Source organism: Cuculus canorus, chromosome Z (assembly GCF_017976375.1).
Source record: "Cuculus canorus isolate bCucCan1 chromosome Z, bCucCan1.pri, whole genome shotgun sequence".
Taxonomy (NCBI): domain Eukaryota; kingdom Metazoa; phylum Chordata; class Aves; order Cuculiformes; family Cuculidae; genus Cuculus; species Cuculus canorus.
In genome coordinates, this window is record NC_071441.1 from 10,159,018 (window position 1) to 10,183,506 (window position 24,489).

General features: G+C 36.1%; 1 protein-coding gene across 5 annotated transcripts in view; it reads right to left on the reverse strand.

The window, feature by feature from the left end:
* The window catches only part of PDE4D (phosphodiesterase 4D), a 586,247-nt gene that overhangs the window by 328,363 nt on the left and 233,395 nt on the right, over window positions 1-24,489 (reverse strand). Inside the window, exon 1 of one of the 5 annotated variants that reach the window (XM_009559568.2) lies at window positions 14,824-15,396. The exons of the other annotated variants lie outside the window; for them this stretch is intronic. Coding sequence (XP_009557863.1) covers window positions 14,824-15,092 — 269 coding nt within the window. The 5' untranslated portion in view covers window positions 15,093-15,396. Of the gene's footprint in view, window positions 1-14,823; window positions 15,397-24,489 lie in introns of those variants that run through there. 5 annotated transcript variants of the gene reach the window in all.

Genomic DNA, 24,489 nt, shown 5'->3' on the forward strand with positions numbered 1-24,489 from the left:
TTGCCTGTTAGGTAGCTACCAATATTTTGTAGATGGGTTAATATACTTAGTGAGGAGTTCTGTGGTTCCCGCATCCCAGTATTAGAAAATTCATTCATGGTGCTGTCAGTCCCTCTTAATACAAGTATGGAAGGTTGATTCAGTACAGCTAAGCCTACAGAGGAGTAACGAAAGAGACACCAAGGCCAGGTTGGATGAGACTTTGAGCAAGCTGATCTAGTGGAAGGTGTCCCTGCCTAAGGCTACAGGATTGGAACCAAGTGATCTTTAAGGTCCCTTCCAAACCAAACCATTCTCTGATAAAGTTTCATATTAATTTCTTTTACATAAAAAAAAAAAAAAACCCAACCTACACTCAGAAATTGCTTCAAGAAAAAGGATATTAAGATTAGAAGACAGTTTTGCAAATGCTACTTTATTCCAGAATTGTTTCTCCAAGAAGATGTAACTTGTGTACAGCGTACATTCTGATCGATAGAGGAGCTCTGTAAGAGTCATAAGAACCATCTTCTCCATGAGACAAGGACTCTTTCATTGAGAAGAACAAAGGCATTTTACAGACAGAAAAATATGCAAAAATCTGTTGTCTCAGTTTTTGCTGACATTGGAAACTAATAAGCAAAGCAAGGAACATATGTTTTGTATTCAAGAACGAAACACTACTCTGTAAAACTGTGCTTTGGCCTTTTCTCCATTCCAGAGCATGTCTACACTTTCCTGAAAGCAGCCACAATTTTGCATTGCTTATCTCTCTGTGCATCAGACACAACTGAGCTTTGAACGACATAGTTGGGGTTAGTGTGGCATATCCCCAAACTGCCAAGTCCGATGACAAGCACGATAAACAAGTTCAGATGTGCTTGTTGTAGTTGATTACATTAACAGGCCAGATCTTTTCTACAGTGGTTAGCCTTACAAGGAAATAGACCCTAAAGCTTGTGTTGGTTTGGTTTCTGCTACAATTAATACATTCAAAACAAGAACAATGTTTTCTTAGTTTCCTATAATACTTAGAATATTGCCACTACAAGAAACTATAAATGGATATTTAATATTTAGAAGATGAAAAGTGAACATTCATTGATGTGTAAACAATGACAGCAATTCATATTTTGAAAGCATCGGAGTAATATTAACAAAACATTCCTGAGATAACTGTTATAATGTTTTATTTCAAGTATGTAGAGACTAGGACAATAGAATATTAACAAGTCTGCTGAATCCAAAGAATGGGAACTTATTGCAGAGCTAGGTTTAAAATCCCAGGATGGTTTGACCCAGTCTTATGTTATATCCACAATGCCATGCGTCCCTCTGCTTGAATTTTCTAGCAAAACTCATTAACCATAGATAGCACTTACTTGCCTGTAACTATTTTAAGTGAAAGTTGGACTTCTATATTTGGTTAATGCATATATCTTCTCTTTCAGCTGGGAAGCATGTTCTCTAGAGCTAGATGACTGTTGCACACCAAAATCACCTTGCACTCATGCTTATATTTCAACAGACCAAAAAAAATGCATAACTGCACTTCTTTTGTTTCCATTGTGACCTCATAGTGACATTACTGTGATGTCATAGACATTGATTTAAAAAAGAAAGTATCATTTTTCCTAATAATTTAAGTACTCCTCAGTATTCTTTATTTAATAAAAAAAAAACTTCAATCATTCATCATGAAAAATTTAGATGTACCTGAATTTCATCTCCTTGTATGTTGGTCAAGTCACATGAATTTGTTTCCTACTCAAAATCATTTAAGCAGTAGATAATAATAATTACATGTTATAATTTCATACTCTATTCAAATAAACAAATGGAATAGAAACAGGTTTATAGGTATGCTTCCTGATCCTCACTAGAAGATTTTTACTCAGAGGAGTGAATCACAAGTTACCACCTTAAGCAGTGATGTATTAGTCTTTTTATAGAAAAGCTAGACTTATCTTTTTGCACTTATAAATAAGGAAATTAATTATACAGAAAATGTTATTTTTGTCATAGCAATTTTATTTTCCACACTATTAAAAGAACACTTGAACCACATCACATTTTATTCTAAACAGGATGCTGAATAATTTTATTATTCACTGCATGAAAGTGCATTAAGATTCGAGTACCATTATTTTAGGGGCAGTAAAGCTCCTGAAAAGGTAAACAAACTTCAAATTTGTACCAAAGTCACTCATGTAACTACGTAATTGTGCAACTATGCCAGGATGGTTGTGAAATTAATTAAGAATTGATAGAAGAGAACTATTGAGAAATTGATTTGCCACTGCTGGCAAATAGCATACAGGAAAGGGCTTTGCTAGAGAAACAGCCATTATTTCTCGCTTCTTAGAAAGGCGATAAGCTAGTCCATAAGCAAGGCAGCAAGCAAACCACCTCCTTGCCCATGCCTCCCCGTGTGCCTCTGCACAATAGATATGAGGCTATAGTTGTGGAGGACCAATCAGTGGACAACGTGGATGCTGATCCATCTACGCCGGAGGAGTAGACAAGGCCAGAACGAACCCCCCCCCCCCCATATTACTACAACCACTACAAGGAAGAAAAGGTGAGTTGTAATTGTAGGAGACTCCCTTCTGAAGGAAACAAAGAGTCCGATATGTCGAGCAGACCATACCCCTAGGGAAGCCTGCTCCCTCCCAGGAGCCTGTTAGGGATATCACTAGCAACTCCTCAGTCTGGTGCAGCCCTCAGACTAGTACCCATTACTGCTTTTCCACGTGGGAGGTGACAAAGCTGCAGTACATAGCAGAACAGTGATCAAAAGAGAATTCAAGGCCTTGGGATGGCTAGTGAGGGAATGTGGGGGGCAGGTGATTTTTTCTTCCCACCTTCCAGTTGCAAGCAATGACATTGGAAGGTACAGATGGGCCCATCTATTAATACATGGCTCTGTAGCTAGTGTCACCATAACAGCTCCAGGTTTTTTCACAGTCAGATGGCCTACAAGGCACCAGGCTTACAGGGATGATGTGACTGAGAGCAGCCCTGAGAGGAGAACTTGGGGGTGCTGGTAGGTGAGAAGCTCGACATGAGCCGGCAGTGTGCACTCGCAGCCCAGAAGGCCAAACGTGCCCTGGGGCTGCATCAAAAGCAGCGTGGCCAGCAGGGCGAGGGAGGAGATTCTGCCCCTCTACTCCACTCTCGTGAGACCCTACCTGTAGTATTATGCCAAGTTCTGGAACCCCCAACATAAGAAGGATATGGAGCTGTTGGAATGGGTCCAGAGGAGGGCCACAAAGATGATCGGAGGGCTGGAGCACCTCTGCTATGAGGACAGGCTGAGAGAGTTGGGTTTGTTCAGCCTGAAGAAGAGAAGGCTCTGAGACCTTATAGTGACCTTCCAGTACCTGAAGGGAACCTGCAAGACAGCTGGGGAGGGACTTTTTACAAGGGCATGTAGTGACAGGATGAGGAGGAATAGCTTAAGATTGGAAGGGAGAAGATTTAGATCAGACACGAGGAAGAAATTCTTCACGATGAGAGTGGTGAGGCAGTGGCACAGGTTGCCCAGGGAAGCTGTGGCTGCCCCAACCCTGGAGGTCTTCAAGGTCAGGTTGGATGGGGCCTTGGGCAGCCTGGTCAAGGGGGCTGTCTCTGCCCACAGGAGGGGCGTCGGAACAAGATGATCTTTAAGGTCTCTTCCAACCATTTTATGATTCTGTGATTATTACCCTCAAAATATTTACGGGTTTTTTTAGAGAAGAACTTCCACACAGTACGGAATAGGATACGGAGGTTCTGGAAGAATGGTTGTTAAGTCACTGATGTTTCCAGGTGGAATAATGAGTATCAGACCACGATTATGAAGAGACAGTAGTTCATACAACAGTGTTTTGAAGACCATCTCATTAAAGTCTGTCAAGATCACTCTGAGATCTTTAAAAAGGTTAGGCTTCCAGACTGGAGCAAAAACCCACAGAACAAATCAGAAATAAATTTCAATAATGTAAAAGGAGAAAATAGGGAATAATTTGCAGATTTCCAGTGAGTATACCATGAATTTGCTAAAAGAAGAGAGGTGGCTTAAAGGAAGTCTATATTTAGAAGAGCAGTAATGGCAGAACCTGGTTTTGGATCATAATATATATCTATCATATATAATGCATGATAATATAATTAAAATGCATGTATAATGCATGTATAGTATACTATATTTATTATTCATTGACACACATTATACTGTGAGTTGTATCACATGGCTCAGTAGAACTCCCAACTGTGCGGTGTTCAGGTGAGGTGAAAAAAGGCATTCCTTGCTCTTAGTTATTACTGCCAAGACAAGGGAGTGGGAAACTCTGAAGTATTTCAGATTAAATATTTCAGGCACAATAAGTCAGTGTTTTCCAATATTTTATTAGAAAATTCCTCACAGCCTCTATCCTGCAGCTCATGTCTGAAAATCTTTCTTTCTGTTGAGATGGTTTATATACACTGAAAGATGCAGTCCTATCTTGAACTCAGCATGCTTCAGTCTGTGTGATACTTTTTAAATTGCTAACAATAACCATATTACGGGATTTAATTTTTTTCATAACCTGTTTCCTGCTCCCCCACCATCAACATGTGTTTTAGTATTGTTTCACTTGGCAAGCTATTGTTGATGAAAAGCCAAAAGCTCAGTGTTATCACAGCTGTTTCCACACTAGTGACACTAGACATCACAAGCTGTTGTGTGACTACAGCAGCAACAACTCCTTCTATGATAGATGTACCTCATACAGTCACCACAGACAAATACAGTCCGCCTACAAGAGAACTACGTGGAGGTTTCCAAACTGCGTCTATCACAACAAGTAAGAAATACTTCAAGTATACAATTTTTCTTAAATCATAGTTTTGTAGCTGGAGCTAGTTAGTCTGGCTAGTGTATTTAATTGTACATCAGTCACATATCATTACACCTTAAAATATTCCAAGCTTACTCAAACAATGTAGCTGGAGCTACAAAACAGCGTTCTCTCACATACGTTGCATTCCTTGGAAACAAGCGATACATACTTGGAGAAACACTGTTGTTTTTAACTTTAAAATATTTCTTCTGCAGTAATTCTTTTTTTATGTGGGGAATAAAGCTCATTGTGCAGTCAGTCCCTAGGCCTTTAAATGAATTTTTTGTGTGTGATCTTGCTAGATTTCCACATTTAATTATTTGGTCTAATATAGTTCCCATGACAGTATGCATTTATACAAGTCATTATTTTTCTTTATGATTATGTAATGTGCTACATGATAAGATTGCAATTAGCACCTTTGAAGAATTCAATATCTGACATGCGAATGTGTATAATAATTCAATATCTGACATGTGAATGTGTATAATAATGTGGTCCAAGAGGTAGATGATATTTTAGAATAAGTTAGATTTTATTGTGTATGACTGTGTGTATAAGAGCACAACAGATTTTAAAGTTTCTTACAGCTACACAGCAAGACTGGAAATACAATAACTGGCTTTTCTGATTCGTCTTTCAGTGAACCTTTCCATCCCCCAAGGAAAAGAAAATATGTTATCTGTAACTGCATATATCTTCTGTGATGTAAAATTATATTTGTGGTAACTGTCAAATAAATCAATTATTTATTTTAAAATTGTTACAATTTTAAAATTCACAGCAGAAATGTCTGCTTTTCCTTTAAGTTATTTAATATGGAAATCTATTTTTCAGAAAAAGCTGGTAAAATTACACAATTTATAAAGTCTATTCAGGGTTAAACTTATTTGCTGTCATATTCTGTTTTGGGGGAGGAAATGAATATACAGACATTCTTAAAACACCTTGTGGAGATTCTTTCTCTAGTACAGTCATGCTACTTGTTCTGAAGATTATTTGTGAGGCTTAGCAGATGCAGATTTATCACAGAAGCCCAATAAAACATACACCAAAAAACCCCACTCATAGGCACAAAACTCACAGTTCACATGCTCAATTAATTCATCCACAATGTTGTTTTTTTTTAAAAATTAACAAGGTAATGCTAACAAGTGATAGTCCCAAAATAAATTAATGCATTAAAAAAACTCAATGAAACTTCCTCAATATACCATTTAAAGTTAGTCTGGCTAGTGTATTTAATTGTACATCAGTCTCATATCATTACACTTTAAAATATTCCAAGCTTACTCAAACAATCTATTGTCCATAAAAGTCTGTGACTGCCAGACTACAATAATCAACCTCACTGTCAGAAATATACCTGTGAAGCACTGCCACAATGAGATTCTAACTGATTACTTCTGTTTGTTATAATAGGAATATTTAATATGTACTGATAAATGTCTTATACTGAAGAGCACAGAAGTGATCTGATCACTGTCTAAGAAAAGTATAGTCTAAGAGGAAAACAGGTTAGCATTTTAGCATCATGACATGACCACAAGTGTTTCTCTACAAAACAATAAATGAAACAGCGTGTGCCCTTTCCGCCTTACATTTCAGCTTGTGTACACATCATTTTTTTTATTATATTGTACATACTATTGTACATCTATTAATATTGTACATACTCTGTTTTAAAAAACTGAATACAGAGGCTTGGTAAAAGTAAGCAGGTGAAAATAAGAGACAGAAGATCCTGAATGTTTACCAAGAGGGTAATATACAACTACCAGAAAAGAAGTTCTGTGCTAACACTAAGTATTAGCCATGTAGTGTCACACCATGTCTGATGAGGGAGGAAGAAGATGAGAGTGCTTCCTGGATTTTGAGGGTTTAGAAAATGAAAAGTCAACCCACTATAAATTTATTAAATGTGCTGATCTATGTAGCATAGCGTAGAGGTTTTACAAGACTAAAACTCTGGCAATGAGGAGAGCTACCAGTATTACCTAGTGACCAAGATCAAATATTACCTGGGCATGAATGAAAGAACAGGTCTGGCAGTGCATCCCATCACCACAGAGTGACCACACTCTCCTGCAGACACAATTCCAGCTAGACACCAGTTAAAAGACTGGCCATTTTCCTTAGATCAGGACAAAAATAAAGCTTTTGCTAGCAAACATTTCACAGCATTTCTGTATCAAACACAAGTCTGCCAGTATTCTGCCCTTTGACAAAGTAAATTATGCCAGTTCCAATGAACAGTTTCTCCTTAGGGGACTGGCAGCTTGACAGATAGAGATACTGAGACTCCTTTCTCACTCTTCTTTCTCATTTGTATGTTAACTTACCTATTGCTGGAATGAACTCTTGCAAGTTTTAGGCACAGTAGTCTCCTGGACCATGTGGCGTGGAAAGATCATGCTTAATATTAGATGAAACAGAAGTGTAAATCTCAAAAAAGGTTTATGAGGTACAGAAGAAAAGTCACAAAAGAAAGTAAATAGAGGAACACCTACAAATCCTAAAGAAGCCGAAACTCTTCAAGAATGTATGAAAGGAAAAGCCATCTAGTTGCTAGACTGTGCTAAACAAATTCTAAGAGTATCTATTCCCCTAAGGAATAAATCTATTAAGAGATATGAATTATATGAAGAGAAAGTAAAAAAGAAGGGAAAATTCTGAAGCTTTTATAACATATTTGAAACTCTGAGGTTGTGTATATGCAGCTATACAATGCCTATGAAATACTTAATCCAAGGCCAGGTAGAATGGAGTCTTGAAATTCAAAACAAGATAAAGGCTAGCATGCAATACAATTTCAGCTTGCGTAAAACATTGAAAATGTGTCCAGCTGCAGAATAAACAGACAGGATTGCACAGGGTAAAGGAAGAACAAATAACCTGCTTCATCAAGCCACAAATAAAATAGTAATATACACATGCAAAATGAAAGTGAAGATAGCAAACTTGCACAATGCAATCAGAGTGAGTCAACACGAAGAAAGGTAGAAGATTACTTGAGACAGATTTTCCAAGGTGTTATACAGTAAGCTAATAAAAACATTCTACAGAAAATACTGGAACTTTTTGCAAATTTTAAAAAAAAAAAAACCTTAAGAAAATCAGAGAATTTAGAATTGATGATGCTGTAAGGGTGCAATAGTTAAAACCTTTGCAGTAAAACATAATAATTTGAGATACAATTTCAGTAAGATATTACGACAATTTTGGATGAAAAACACTCTTGTGAAGCCATTCTTTGCTTATGAGGTAATTACAAAAGTAGAACTACAGGAAATCAGTTCCACTTCTGCGAAGTTTTTTAGAATTTTTCCTAAATTCTAGGCAACACCACCATTAGAAACAATAGATCAGACAATAGCATGGCCTAGGCAAAGCACTTCAGCTATTAAAACACTTGAACACATATCAGATGTACAAGGCAAGAAGGTCATCCACAAGAGAGAAAGGCTCAATTCAAATAATTGAGATTCTTTTTCTTCCGAAATAAAATGTGAGATGCAACAGGTACTGCTATAAAGACAACTTCTGTACTGGCAGATCGGGTCATTCAAATATACTGGTTTTTTCTGCTTCACATTGTTCCTCCTTACTCAGTTATTTGTCACTGTACAATATAGTTTTACAATTTAGTCTTTGATTGTTCACTGATCTTTCTGAAGTGGTTTGGTGTTTCCTTTATGATATAATAAGCTCTGCTCTAACATGACTCCCATTCGGGAAGACGCATCTTTGCCTCTTCTTTTTTACTGGGAGGTGAATTTTGTCCCCATCTGTCTGTTCTCAGGTTTGAGCTGTGGAGAAACAGTCTTATTTCTCACTGATAAATGAACTTGTCAGTAGTTAATAGCATTATGCAACATCCTCAGCTTATTGCGAGCCACTCTGTAGATACTAGACAGCATATGTTCTCCTAGCTTGCTCCTTGCCTCTGCTCCACTAATTCATGCATATGCATGCACAGATCTCGCTAAATACACATACCGTTTGCAAGCCTATTGCCTATTTGCATACAAGCATAAGTTTGCCCCTCTTTTTTTGCAACAGAATTCTATGAAAGAATAGATATGCAGATTGGATTATTTTAGACATCTGTAGTATGTCTCTGTGACAATATTGTGAATTAAATTATTTCCCACAAATGATGCAAGTATCTGTTATGAATATCTTTACATTATATTTGGAAAGGATCACATACTATTCCAGGAAAGGAGCAAGCTTTTTTAGAAAGTCTGAAAAGCAATGGGATAGAGTCCTCTGTAATATGCCAGCATTACCTTGACTGAAACCTAATGCAATATTTGGTCAGCTGATTTAGAAAGTGTGAATAAAACTTAAGTGAGAAAATGTAAGGTATTAGTAGAAGAAATTCAGATATTTTCTTAATTGAACAGAAGTAAGATCACATATGCAAATGTGCAAGTTATCTTCATCTTACTCCAATAATCTTCTCTTCTTAAACTTTACATTTTTATTTAATCGTTCCAAAAGGATGTTATTGTTAATTAATTTTTATTGCATCTATAACATGATTAAACACTGCCTTTAATCTCCTGAGTATATGTGTCTAATTAAATCAGGAAAATACGCTGCATCTGGCTTCTCTTTGACATATTCTTCCAGAACACTCACATTTTTTCCCACAGAAGTTTGAACTGTTCTGCACAACTGTCTAGAAGATTTCAGCTGTTAGTACAGAGTATACATACATAGATTATGAGTCCTATCCTTCTCTAGTGTTCTTAGCATAGTTAACATACTACTCTGCATTGATGTATCTTCCTTTTGAAATGTTTTTCACACACCAAATTGTAATGTCTTTAGTTCCCCCAAAATCTCTGATTAGTGAAGGAGAGAAAAACATAGGCAGTCATTGGAAGACTTTGTAGAAAATATATCTTGAAAATGGGAAAAAAACTGTAGTGAGAAAAAGTCAATAGTTTCAATTAGGTATAGCTTCAGTATAGTTTATTAGTTTCAGCTTAAACACACTGAACCAGGTAGTGTAGAACCACATCATGCTAATTATGTCACTCTTCTACAATCTACTGGTAACTAACACTTGAGGTTTTGTTGCTTTTTACAATTAGTGCTAAAAGTGCATGAAAAGATGTTGTGCAATAAAAATAAACAGAGATCTGAGTTTATCAGTACCTTTATGTCAGTTACATTCCTGAAACTTGAAATGGCACACCTTGCCCATATCTGTCTAAACTATTTCTAAAGTATCTATCGTTTTCATATCTGAACACCAAAGTCAATGCAAGACTATTTACTATGGGTGGGGACAAAGGCTGGCTGAATTCAGCTGAAAGTACACTACATAACTGAGCACATACTTGTATTATTACTGTCAGTAATCATAATGAATGGTTAAGTTAGGGGTTGTATGTTGGTTTGGTTTTTTTTTTTAAAAAAAAGGCTAAAGAACAAAAAATTCAAAACCCTGAATATCATGAAGTATTAAATGAACCTCAGAAGAGCTGGAGAGGGGGCAGATATCAACGGGGAAGACTGACAATGGACCTATGAATAACAAACTCACTTGTACAAAGAAAAAGAAGTCATATCACTACTTGCTGTATCTTAACACACAAAAGTACACCACAAAGGCAGCAAATATTTTGTTCAAATTTATATAAAACAAAGAAAAATGACTGAACATTTTGTGTTTGCTGAGAAGTAGTAAAAGCAGCAAATAGTGAAAGCCAAAGAAATCAAGCATATGCATGCCATGACTTCCTACTTCCAATTAAATAATTTAGTTGATATATTGCACTGACCTTACTACCCTGCTCCAAATATTTATGCTTCTTGCTTCTCCTCTCTTTCCTACAGAAATATTTTTTCCTGGAAGATAAAGGAAAGATGACTTCCCACTTGAGTTACGGAAGTTACATGATTTAAACTATCTAAATATCCTTTCACAAACTTTTGGACATGTCTCACACACACTGGCTGTTAACACATCTGGGGAACCGACAGTCTCCTTCCCTGAAACTGAAGGTCCTCTCTTCTCACAAAACTTAATACATATGATCCCACCCAAATCTCTCCTGCCAAACTGCACTGAAATAACAGGCAGCTTAGAAAAGGCCTATGAAGAGCCATCCAGGACAATCCAGAAATTAAGGTTGTCAAACACATTCCAGAAGACTTAGCTTCCCTGTTCTGTGTTCAGTTGTAATAGACAATGCTGCATCATTATATTGACCAAATCTTGAAGTATTCACAGGAAAACAATATAATGCAGATTTAAGAGGAACGTTAATTGGTTTTGGCTAATAGAATCCCCAACCACGAAGCTTTGAAACACTTGTTTATTTTCAGTTGCTATGGTTGTTTCCTATAGACTGAAGGTTGACATTGTTTATAGACTGAGAGTGATTCAGACTAGAAGTTCAACATGACTTAAGCAGTTTTAATTTCACAGTTATAGGTAAGTCTAAACTCTGTGAAGATATAAGCTGTTCAGAAAGTTCCCCACAAAAACTAAGATGCCAAGCATCTCTACTACTTAAACACTTCTGTTTCAACTCAGTCTTAATGCTGTATTGTTTTCCTGTCTAAAATACTAAAATTATTATCAGTATTAGTATCTTTCAAGTGTTAGAATGAATTAGAATTATAGCTAAGGAAGGATAACAAAGAAAAGGAAGGAGAAGAAGGACTGAGAAAGTGTCCAAGGTTAATAGCTAGTGATGAACTCTGTGTTGAAAAAAGTATTAGCAAATTTTTCATTACTCTCTTGAAAGCAAAATCAAGTCACGTAACCACATTTCTGGACACAGTGCATGAAAACCTCTTACTGATTAAAAAAAAAAAATTAAAAAACTAAGTTGTGCCTTTCCAAACACAGCTGATACAGAGAAAAGAGATTTAAATAAATGGTTCCATCTGTTTCTTAAGCACTCTCTAGTAAATGGCCCAGTTTGTGTACAATTTTCATAACAATTTTTATGCAAGACATAGTTTTCAGAAGACAAAACGTTCCAACTGTCCTAGAGAGAACCATAAAACCTCTCAAAGAGGCCTTAAAGGTTGACATACTACATTATAATTTTTAATCACAAGTAGTTAACATGACTATTACATAATATACCATCACTTTCGTGTGTAAATGAAAGCATTTTGACAGATCACAAACAGGTCATTTATGCAGTCCTTACAAGCCCAAATGACTAAAAATGACATCTCAGTTATTTGTGTGAAAAGATAATAGTCACATGATGAAGAAAATGCATTTTGTTGTCAACAGTTCTACATCTTAGGCCTTTACAGGGAGAGAGCTATGGGTCCTAGGAAAGAAAGGAGGAAGAACCGCATTGACCAAAGGAGTTCATAGATCTGCCACCCATTTCTTGACTGTACTTGAATCCCATTTAAGGGAGTTAGGTACAACCTAAGTGAGTCGTTCTGGTTCACTGGATCTGTAGTGACTGTATCTGGCATTGCAGCAACACTGAGCAAGATCTTTAGTGTTATACTTTTAGTTCTTATGCTACCTACACACATTAACTTCTACTCTTAAGAAAAACATAATACTAAATTTATAAACCTAGCTGTGTTTTGCAAAGTCAGAATGGCTTTTCAACTTATTGATGACTTGAATAACATCATGTTATTAAAATCTGTAATGCCCATGTGAATGATGGACCAAACAAGAAAGATGTATACAAGAATTCAGCTATTAAAGTACAAAACAGATTAAATTAGAAATACAGAATCGGAGCATTTAAAGAGAGATTCATAACAACGATGGAACAAACTGTTTGCACTAAAACCAGAATGGATCCTCCACAGTACAACATTTTGGAATAAGCTTACAACTGCTCCATTTTCAAAAGCACCTTTTTTATATGAGTTGACTAAAATGGATTCTATGGATATAGCAGTAAAACTAGTATACTGCCTAGGTAGACAAAATATCTAGAAACAACATGTCTGTTACACGGTATCTCAGTTTTCTAAATAAATGCCCAAGTGAAGACATATCAGTAGCTATAGACTTGATGGGATTTGGCAACAAATAAATTTTGCAAGCACGCAGTAATGCTTCTACTTCCTTTCATACGCCTGTAAGTCTGACCACACATATTATTACTTAAGAGTAATGTTTTTTTTTTCCTCCACCATCTTAATTTCTGAAACACTGTTCTTTGCAGGTTCTCAGATAATTTATGGTAACTTTCTGCTTGAGTCTCTGCTTCATTACTTGCAGAAAAAAAGTGCTAATAAGATGAGCCATTCTTACAAATCACTTAGAAATAACTATGAATTGTAAAACAACAATATTTTGCAGGCCTAGGATTTCAAATATTTAGGAAAAGCCCAAGCATCTCCTACAGTATATGTTACTCTGAAAAAAGGCACTCTACCCAAATTAAATACTTTCCGAAGCTCCCTAGAGGAAGTGCATTTAGACAAAATTCTACTTTTTAACACTACGCCAGCCTTTGACCCTTCATGTTGCCCAAACCCGTTTGTTCACATTGTATCTGTCCCTCTTAACACTCCTCCCTTCTCCATCTCTTAAACTGTCTACAGTAACTGTCATAAGACACACATAATCAGACATGATAATTTCCCCCATAAACTTTCACAAATTCTTATTTATTTTCACCTTACAATGTAAAACAGGTCTTCCTGGATAGGATTTTTTTTATCCTGCATACTCGTATGTACAGACTATTTTAAAAATTATTTAATGCAGACCAGCAGTTAGAGATCCTTACTGTTGGGATTTATGCCTAACTGTCAAAGCAACATGAAATATCCTGATTTCATTCAGTTTTCTCTCTACACATACAATTTCTGACCAGGTACACTGGTTTCAAAACAAATATTATTTAACTATAAAGGCATGCTTCATTTTCCTTATCCTTTTCAAGGGTAAAACTATTATTTTAACAAAGGAGTATTTTAGCTACACAAATACATACATAGTAAGGATTTAGGCATACATGTATACAATATGCAATGCACATAACAGTCACACAGTTACGGTGTAAATCTAATTTCAGACAAATTAAGGTAAACGACTATTTTGCTTGAAATGCATTACATGATTTCTTTGAAAGTATTTCATTGCCTTCAATTCTATACAGTACATTTTTATTAGAAAAATAATGGAAGGAAAAAACTCATGAGAAAATAAAGAACACATCAAGATCTCAGGACCATCAAAGCAAAGAGAGATATATTATTGAGTTACAATAATCTCATATGTAACATTTTAAAGAAAAATAAATTATGAAATGAAATTATGTTGCTGTTTTACAGAAGATGCAACAAAATTAATATTTTTTATAGATTAGATCACAAACATGCCTAAGAAATTATTGAGTTACAAAATGAGTAGTACTAACGAATCATTTAACAAGGGATTCCCTTTCTGTCTTTCCTCTGTTTATTCTAGCAACTGCTTTAATAACAGTCTCTGTTTCATATAAAATATCTACTCCAACCATTCTTCTCTACCATGTTCTTCTTAATTTGAGTGATGTTAAAAGATGTATGTTGTTCTGCTTTAGGGTAGAGGGGTCATATATTGCAAATACATAAATAAATAAAAATTATATATTTACAAGATACATTAAAGAAACAAAATGCCTACTCACTCTGGCCTGAATAGCACAGAATGAGATAAGTACTTTTGATTCTTAGGGCTCCAGTTTTTATTTCTGGAGGGGAGAGGAAGAAACAAATTATCATCTAAAAAAAAAGGGGGGAAACGAAAGTAGCTTTTGTGCAAACAAATACACATTTTCTTACTTTATATAAATTACTGTTTTAAGCTTCAGATCTGAAGTTAACTTGAGTCATAAATCAGAAATGTCTTTTTCAACCAGAGAGGTTCATGCAGGGATCAAACCAACAAATATAAGCACTGATATCAAGGAAATAAATGCTCTACAAAACAGAAGTTAATCTGACATTTCATGACAACTCATTCGGTGCTTACCAGGTATGTGCCACAGTGAAACGCCGCTGTTTTGGTATGTTGCTATTTAAAAGCATCCTGCGCAAAAGCCTTGGAGAGTTTCGAGGAGAAATAACTGGAGACAGCCGTGGAGAAGCAGACGAAGATTTCCTAGATGTCTTGGACTTTCCATGTTGCAACAGGTCTTCCCTCAGGATCTTCACAAGATCTTCATTTAACCATGGATTTTGACTATGTGTATCATCCACTTCAGGAACAGCCAAAGTGTCCAGACTTGTCAGCTGAGCCATGTTTCCCAACTAAGTTTGTTGTGGAGGTCTAATACAATATTGGCTTAAATGCTTAAAATATTTCCTCTCTAAATCAGTTCTCAAGAACCGTGCAGAACTCCAACTCTAGTTCAGCCTATTCTGTTTCCAACATGGTGTCGCCAGCCCTCAGCGAGCCTCTATAGATAATGATCTACAAAGCAAAAGCAAGCTAACTCCTCCAGAGTAACCTATTAAACATTACCACTCCTCTCACAGCCCTGCTGCCAAAGATCACTTATTAGCTATCGTAGCAAGTGAGCACGGGAGGAAGAAACTGCTTTAGCACAGCCTTTGTTAGAGCTGTAAAGCTGCCTGCTAAACTATTGGAACTAATGTGCTGCAGCTGCTTGAGTGACTTCTGGTTATGTACATAAAAGTGCTGGAGGAGGGCTTAAATATCAGATGCGTGCTGATTTTGTTTGGTTTTTCTTTCCGTTTGCTTGTTCCTGTACCTTCAGGGAGGCTGAAAGGAAGGGGGGTGACGGCTGCTGAATAACCTCTTCTGTTTTTTCCTGGATCTATAGCATTTATCTTTGTAGCCCCCATTAACAAATCAAGATTACAAGCTTTTACCTCTTAAACTAACTAGCAAATGCTACTGTTAAATAATGTAAAAGGGCTTAGGTTCTGCTTTCTCTCCTCTCCCCCGACACCTCTCCGTCCCCTGACCTCCCAAGTCACTTTATCACAGCTGGTTTTCAAATGCATTTAGGAAAGGCTAGTACCTGCTACCTTACATTTTCCAGATAAACAAAACAAACATTTAAGATCTGCACACAAAATGAAATCAGACCATGACAGCTACTGCTGTTTGTTTCATGAGAGGTTCTTAATTCAGTATAGCGCCATATCATGAACACTACTTGAATTAAGGAAGTAGTGCCTTTTTTTTCTGTTCACAGCTAGTGGGGAAATAAACTATCTAAGAGAGACCTTCCAAAATATAAAAAGGCAAGCAAACTTACATTTATTAGGCTAATACATACTGCTATGTCATCTTTAGACACAAAAACCTCATTTTTAGAATATCTTTTTTTCATAGGCTTATGCATTCAAGATATTGGTGCAGTTTTCTGATCCAAGAAAATCTTTGTCAATCAATCCTGAGATTATTTTTTTATTACAATAATTCACTTGAGTTATTCTGAAAGACAAAACTTTTATAAACATGTTCATTTTTTTTCATAACTGATTGACAGTGGACAAAGATCTGCAATAACTGATGGTAGGCTAATATTTGCTTAAGCTTGGTACATTCATTTTTACCGCAAGAACAGTAATAATCTTTTCAGTTATAACCATATTTCCTATTCATCCTACAGGAACAAACCATCACCATTTTGTGAGAGATTTCCTTTTAGTGTCAGAGTGCTGGTTATATATAATTTTCATTGGTGCAATGTATTTTCCCTCTTTTAGTTTGTCTTAACATCAATCCTTCCTTTGTGAATAAGATTTTCCTTTTGAAGCTGACATAGTGCCCAGGATTTCAGTAGGGGGAAGGGTGTTTGACCACATTTACATGACCAGTTGTGAAAGGCAAATTCTAGTTTCTGTCTTATGGCAAAATCAGAAATACTGCAAAAGCAGCTTTCTGTCACAATGGAGAGGAATTACCTTTAGCACCAAAGCCACAATGCCTCATGAGAATTATAAAGAGAACATCATGATGCTGACAGAAGAGAACAGCAACTGAAAGGTCAACTTACATTAAGAATGACATAGCTATCAGGTGTCAGCCCCATTATGTAGACAAGTTTAACTGTACTGCGTCATATGTGAAATTTGATAACGACGTACGTACAAATTTAACTCAATACTGAACAGCACCATAGAATAGAGAAATCGTTGCGCATTTTTGTCTAATTTTCTAAAATACTATAAAAAATATAATTGCTATGTAAAAATTAACACTAACTAAATAGAGAATAAAAGCCAGATATTATTAACTTTAAATGATGTTTCAGTTATAACAAAATTTAAACTGGACAAGGATTGTTAATCCACAGATATAGAAAAATAATTTGACTAAATCATAACTAAGACACAATTAACACGATAACTGCTTCCAATCCTTTTCCATTGGAAGAGTAGCACAGACAGCATTAGTCCTCAACAAGCAGACAAATTAAAACCATATATAGGAAGAGTTTTCTTTTCTGTCTATGAAAACCAAACATACTGGTCTGCATTGGGACCAGCGCTGTTTAATATCTTCATCAATGACACAGACAGAGAGCTCAAGTGCAGCTTCAGCAAGTTTCCAGATGACACCGAGCTGAGTGGTGCAGTTGACACAACTGAGGGACAGAATGTTATCCAGAGGCTCCTGGACAAGCTTGGAGGAGTGGGCCCATGCGAACCTCAGGAGATTCAACAAGCCAAGTTCGAGGTCCTACACATGGGTCAGGGTGACCCCTGGTATCAATACAGGCTGGGGGATGAAGGGACTCAGAGCAGCCCTGCCAAGAAGACTGGTACTGGTGGATTAAGAGCTGGACATGAGCCAACAATGTGCACACACAGCCCAGAAGGCCAACAGTATCCTGGGCTGTATCAAAAGAAGCATAGCTAGCAGGTCAAGGAACGTGATTCTACCTCTCTACTCCGCACTACTGAGACTCCACTCAGAGTACTGCATCCAGCTCTGGAGCCCACAGCACAGGAAAGTTATGGACCTGTTGGAGTAAATCCAAAGGAGGGCCACAAAAATGATCAGAGGGTTGGAATATTTTCCCTGTGAAAAAAGGCTGAGAGATTTGGGGTTGGCCACCCTGGAGAAGAGAAGGCTCCGGACCTTATTGAAGCATTTCCATACTTAAAGGGGGCTTATAAGAAAGATTGTGAGAGACTCCTTAGCAGGGCCTGTTGAGATAGGACAAGGGGTTATGGTTTAATCTAAAAGAGAGTACATTTTGGCTAGACATAAGGAAGAATTTTTTACAGAATATGGACTAGATGACCTTTAAGACTTTCTTCTAATGCAAACTTTCCTATAGTTCTATATAATCTTTCTATTAGTCCATTATTGTTTCTTATTTATCAAAAAAACAACAGCAATTCAATATGTCCAATCATTTTTTAAAACGTATAATGAGAGTTAATGTTCTTTTATGCTATGAAATGCTGCCATCTGATGTCTATCCCAAAGCATGATATTCAAATAGCTGCAGTTGCTTTCTAAAAGTAGACAAACCGATCCGTTGGAGATCAATGAATCAATGACGTTGATAAGATCATTAAAATTTATTACAGCAGGCCCAGGATCATACTCTAAATTGCACTACATTATAAGATAAGTATGGAAAAGCAAAGTATTAGTCCACAGATCAACAGTTTTATTACTCTTGTTCTTAAGAATATTAGAACTAAGTCAACATGGACCATTACCTTGACACCCCGCATTACAGATACTGAGTTTGCCACATATTCAAGGAGGTAACGTGTAATGTGTATAAAACAGCAGGATAACCATTTTTAATAAGAAAAGTGAACTCAGTCATTATGAAGTAGCACCATTTGAATGAATAGCTAATTAAAATGCTTTTCTTGCTTAACAGTTTACATTTCTGAATATAGATGTTCTATTCCCCTAGATACTTTATTTTGACATATGCCTGCCTATTCCTTGTCATTAAAAAAAAAAAAAAAAGAAGAAAATAAGTGCTAAGTGAGATCCTCACTAAATTAGACACCCAGAGCCATGGAACAATAATTTTAATTACTATAAACAGTCTCACAATATCAATGATTTAAGAATGTATTGAGCTAACATATGTAGTACCGAGCACATATTTGTATTAAGAAAACTCTCAAGCATGCTCATGAAGTTAAATTAAAGCCTTTGAACTAGTTTTATTATGGACTGGAAAGTTGAACAGCCTTCACTGTAATAAAAAGCAGATGTCTAACTTCCAGCAATATCAAATAACCACTAAGGGAGTCAGAAAAAAAAATGCTTATCTTACAGTCAGGACTGGGGAAAAGACAAGGCAGAAAAAAGATCAATAGCATGAAGTAGCCTACCCTGGTGCTAGAATAAAGCCTTGAAATGAAAAGTTATTATTTCCAGTTCCCCTAGCTACACATTAAAAAAAGACAGTAAAAAGCAATTATTTTTGTCCTGTAAAGATTCTAGTTAATTAACGAACAGTCTTACTTGACTGTGTTTTAATAAAGACATATCTAATTTCCCTACAAAGATCACCACACATTATTAAAACTGGAAAACATCGTTAGCTACTCATTTGAAAAACTTCTGCTTCTTTTGGCTGGAGTAAAGTCAATTTTCTTCACAGGGTTAAGTTTTGGATTTGTGCTGGAAACAGCGTTAATAATATAGGGATGTTTTAGTTGCACTGAGAAGTGCCTATACAGCGTCAAGGCATTTTCTCCTTCTCACACCAGTGAGTAAGATGAGGCTGCACAAGAAGCTGGGAGGGGACAGCAGGGACAGCTGATGGGAAGCAGTGAACAAATTCCTTGTTTTGCTTTGCCTGTGTGTGTGGCTTTAGCTTTGTCTATAAAGCTGTCTTTATCTCAGTCTATGGGTTTTCTCACTTTTACTCCTTCAACTCTCCCCCACCACCTCCCCACGGGGGAGTGTGGCTGGTAGCTGTGTGAGGCTTAGTTTCTGGCTGGAGTTAAACTATGGCACTTCTTCAGGTAAAAAATATAGTGTGTGTTTTCACACACCTTAAAAAAGGAAAGCAGAGGGTACAATTACAAATATTGCTGCAGGAGGTTTAATCAATATTACAAAAGAAGTATTTTTAAGTGCATTTACGGATGAGTAAGTTTTATAGGTTCTTCCACAGTCCTACTAGTGAAATGAGATCACTGAAAATGGTCTGTGAAATCCACCAAAAAGATATTTACTGCTTCTTTCAAAATAAGAACATTTGACAGCTGATATATATCACATTTCAAAACATAATATTGATAGTGCTTTAATTGTGTCCATGTTGTAAGTCCTGATTCACCTTCTGATTAAATGTTCTAATGTAATACACTCACAGTTAAATCCAATTTTGCAGGTTTTGCTTAGTCGCAGGTCCACAGGTAGAAGTTATATAAAATTCAGATTTAATTCTGCCTGCTATATATTTAACTAAATCTCCAGAAAGTCCAGCACAAAGGCAGAGAACTAGAACCTCCTTATAGCAGAAATTCAGTATTACAAAAATCTAGAAGTGTCAGTAGCTTCTGTTCTCTTCAAGTGACCACTTAAAGATACTAAAAGATGAAATTCAAGCATTCGATTCTTGTACCTTTAATAAACTGTCCTAAGAAATACGTTCCTCGTGAGAAATGTACTTGAATATTACAGGCTTACAGTGCTTACATTTCTGTTAATCATGAAGACTAGGAAGAGCTACAGCATACAGAAAAGAATAAGCTAAAAGGTTGTGCAGGTAATACTGTGCAAGATTAAACATGTATTTGATCTCACATAAAAGAGGCTAAACAAGGATTAAGAAGTAATTTCTGTGTTACACCTACTTTGAACACAGAGTACGATAAGGCTACTTTAATATTGCAACTATAATCAGCATATATAATATATTACGTAATAGTGGCTATTTAAAGTTACCTTTAGAAGAACTTTTATTAGAGCATAACTACAGTCACTCAAAAGGAGAAAAAGAAATCTTTCACATGAAATACGAAGAGGAAAAGTTCTTAAAATATCTTACTTGTGACCAAGGAGAGAATTCCAAACACATAGGAATGCAAGTGAAAAAACAACTCTCCGATGTGCTGCTTCTTTGAAAGCAAGCAGATCTATATCACAGAATCATAGAAGAATTCAGGCTGATAATGATCTCAGGTGATAGAGTCCGCTCTCCTGCTCAAAGCAGGACCAACTGTAAGGTCAGACCACGCTGAGGGACTACAGCACCTGAGAATGGTGCAGAGGAAGTGGAAAGAAAAGAAGACAAAGTCAGAGATTGTTGTGAAGAATGGGTGCTATACTGTGGTTTAATTTCCTGAAACAAATAACAAAATAATGAGGATGTAGTGCGACTGTGGGGAATGCTAATGCTAGATAAGTTAGAAAATAAGATTCTTGGGTGCTACTACGATTTTTACTTGGAAAGGGGGGTTAACGTGTGAATTGAGGAGCATAGCAGTCAAGGAAATAAGGATAAAAGAAGAAATCAATAGGTCATAGGAATTCTTAATAAAATATTATGTCCCATCAAAGTTCACAGTATCACTTTAATATCTGTTGATTATCTCATTTGCAATGAGTTGATACAAAATATTTATCGATTTGCCAAGTACAAGGTACTGTTTATCAGACTGTCTTCCTAACAGTTACATGCACGGCCTGCTGAGGAGACAACAGGTACCATATAGCTGCAATAGGTGACTAAAAAGGGAATTGGTTGCGCTTAACATAGAAATGTCAGGCATCCTCTGACAGACAAAACTCTATTATATAATAGACAAAGGTATGGAAAAGATGTGCAATGTTAAATGTTTCAAGCAAATTGCAGGCTGCTGTTTGCTGTGCATATATGAGCAAGGTAAATTTTTAGTAGTAACCTAGTACAATAATCGTACCTGAAGTGGCATTAAAAGATGGAATCAGGTCAACTTTCCAAATAATAGTCAGGCAGACAGGTATTCAGAAGTGTATTTTAAGAAGGAAAATAAAACTAAGAATACCTTGTGGTACACACGAAGTTGGGTATGGTGTGTTTAACACCATCATCAAAACATAACGTCACTTAAAATTTCACAGCACTCCTGTTCTTGAGAAGTTAAAAAAAAAAAATTAAATAGTGTCAGCTCAGATTCACCTTGCATTTCAATGAAGAGTGTTGTGTTTAGTCAGTCATTTATCTTATTATATTTTTTTGCATATTTGGAAATACTGTCATGATTCTGCAGAAATAAAGTACCATTCAGTTTCGATTTCCCCAAATGAGCTGCTGGATTTTTGTTCTCTTTTCTGTGTGTGGCAGAAACAGAGTTAAGAGAACACCAGGTATATGATATTAAAAGAAAACAAGGATAATAGCTACAACAGCTATATATTACAATATGGCCAGGGTCAATTGTAAGAAAAAAAAGACAAAGACTTTGCAATCCATGCAGAAAGACTTCAGCAGTATTTGATGTAAATGTCAGAGGAAATACTTAGTCTTATACTTACAAAATAATTTGCTAAACAGAATACAGACCATAACAGAACTTCTAAGAAAGCTCCAGACTTTAAACAGAAGAATACAATGTGTTTCTGAAGAATGAATAGACAGCAGAGACATTAATTTTTGGAAGATTCTACAGTTCTTTCTACAATACATGCTGCTAAAGAAAATTAATTAAGGATATTTTCAGAATATAATTTGTTTCTGAAATAAAACTCTATAAACTGAGCACTGTTGGGGGCCATTCAGTTTTGTTCCATAGATAATACAGCAAAATGATCTGTCAAAAGACCTCCAGCTTAAAAACATACATTACTTTACATACACACAAGAAAACAAAACCAAAGAAGTGAGGCAAGCAGTCATCTCAAGAACATTAAACTTAGCATTTTACTATAAATTATATCACTACATCAACACTGCATAGGATAGACTGGAGATTTCCTTCTCATAAGATTAGATGTTACTTGACTTAAAGAAAAGCATTAAGAAAAACTATAATCAAGAGCTTCCATTAGAAAGGACTGCCCACACTATCACATTTGACTACACAAAGAAAGCTATCAATATTTTTTAAAAAATGCCTTTACTATACCAACTGTTGGAAAAACGGTCTCAGCCAGTGTGACACATGTTAGAATATATGACAGAAACTTCATAAATATAAAAGCAGCATTTCTTTAAAAAGATATTTGATGTAGCAAGAAGCTTGGTTTGCCAGGAAAAGACAGGCAGATACGTAATTCCCCACACATAAGCATTAACATAGAAGTGAATGACTTCATATGACAAAAAAGAATAAACAGAGGAGCAAATAACTGTAATTTCTAAACAACTGTGTAAGAAAACATTTCCTGGATAAGATTAAGGGAAATTAATGTACTTCTTCACAATTACATCAAAGAATAGATAGGAACATTAGGCAGCATTCCTGTCACTGCAACACATAGAGTATCTTCTAAGTATTAGTTAATTGTATCTGAAGGACATGGCCCACATGAGCAAACAACAATCATAAGCATAAATTGCTTTGCAGAGCAGTCTTAAGGAGAGGACAGTGGAGAGTACAGGGCACAGCCAAGCCCTACCTCCCCAGTCTGTATTTAATATCGATATGGGCTTGATTAAAAATATAGCAGCCAGGCAAGTTGTGGTTGTAATTCTAGATTTCTTAGGGCTAGGTCTGTCACAGATACTGTTAGAACTTATCGAAAATCAATTAGCTTAATGGCGAGAGCATAATTTTTCCTGGTGATGTCAATGAATGTATGACAGCTTTGTAAAAATCTAAGGATTATAAAGCACCACAAGTTCTTGGGAAAAAGCATATCAACATTCCAGATTTTGAAATTTTAGAGTTTACTTCTGAAGCCAGCAGAAGCAATAGCTCTTACCAAACTAGACTTAACCCAGGCCCTTCAAGCATGGTTGTTAAGCTAGAGTATAATGCACAAATAAACAAGTACATTTCTGAGAGGTCAGACACATGCACACAGAGTTTACTTAAAACGTAATCTAGACCATCTGTTGTATTTCAAGTTGTCTGTTATTTTGACTACACATTAAAAGTTGGGAGGAAATCAAAGAAATATTTATAAAATCAAAAGAGATTATAAAATAGAAAAATTAAGTCTAAAAGTCGATGATAAGGTTGCATAACTCACTCTTTGTCTGGAGATGAGCCACTACTAGATGGTAAAAAATAAGTTCATTAAGAGAAAAATCACAGCTACTGAGAAATCATTGATACCACAGGATGCTTCAGAGTCTGGAGATTTCTGGTTAGGCAGAACGTATGAATCGTTCAATTCAAGCTTGTTATTATTAATTGGATTTTAGAACTTCCATGTCACTAAAATTTTGAGTAGATAACAAAAATATACCTTTTAAGAAACCTATTCATGCAATTCACTTACAGTTACTTCCATATCTTTTCTATAGGTGTTGAAGAGGTCACTTTACATATTGGTAAGAGTTGGAACTTAAAGCAATTTGCTTCTACAATGTTATTAAAAATTGGCAGAGTGTGTTCCCAGTCAGGTGATAAGGGTCTCTGAATAAGTTTGGGCGAAAAAGTTCCTTCCCTGCACGGAAAATGTGGGGACTGCAATACTATGAGCATATCTCTCTTTTTCTTTTATTGAGTTTCCTATAAGGTATGTTTTTCATAAATCTGTCCGGAGTCAACAGTAGGTATTTGTTTATTTCCAGTTGCA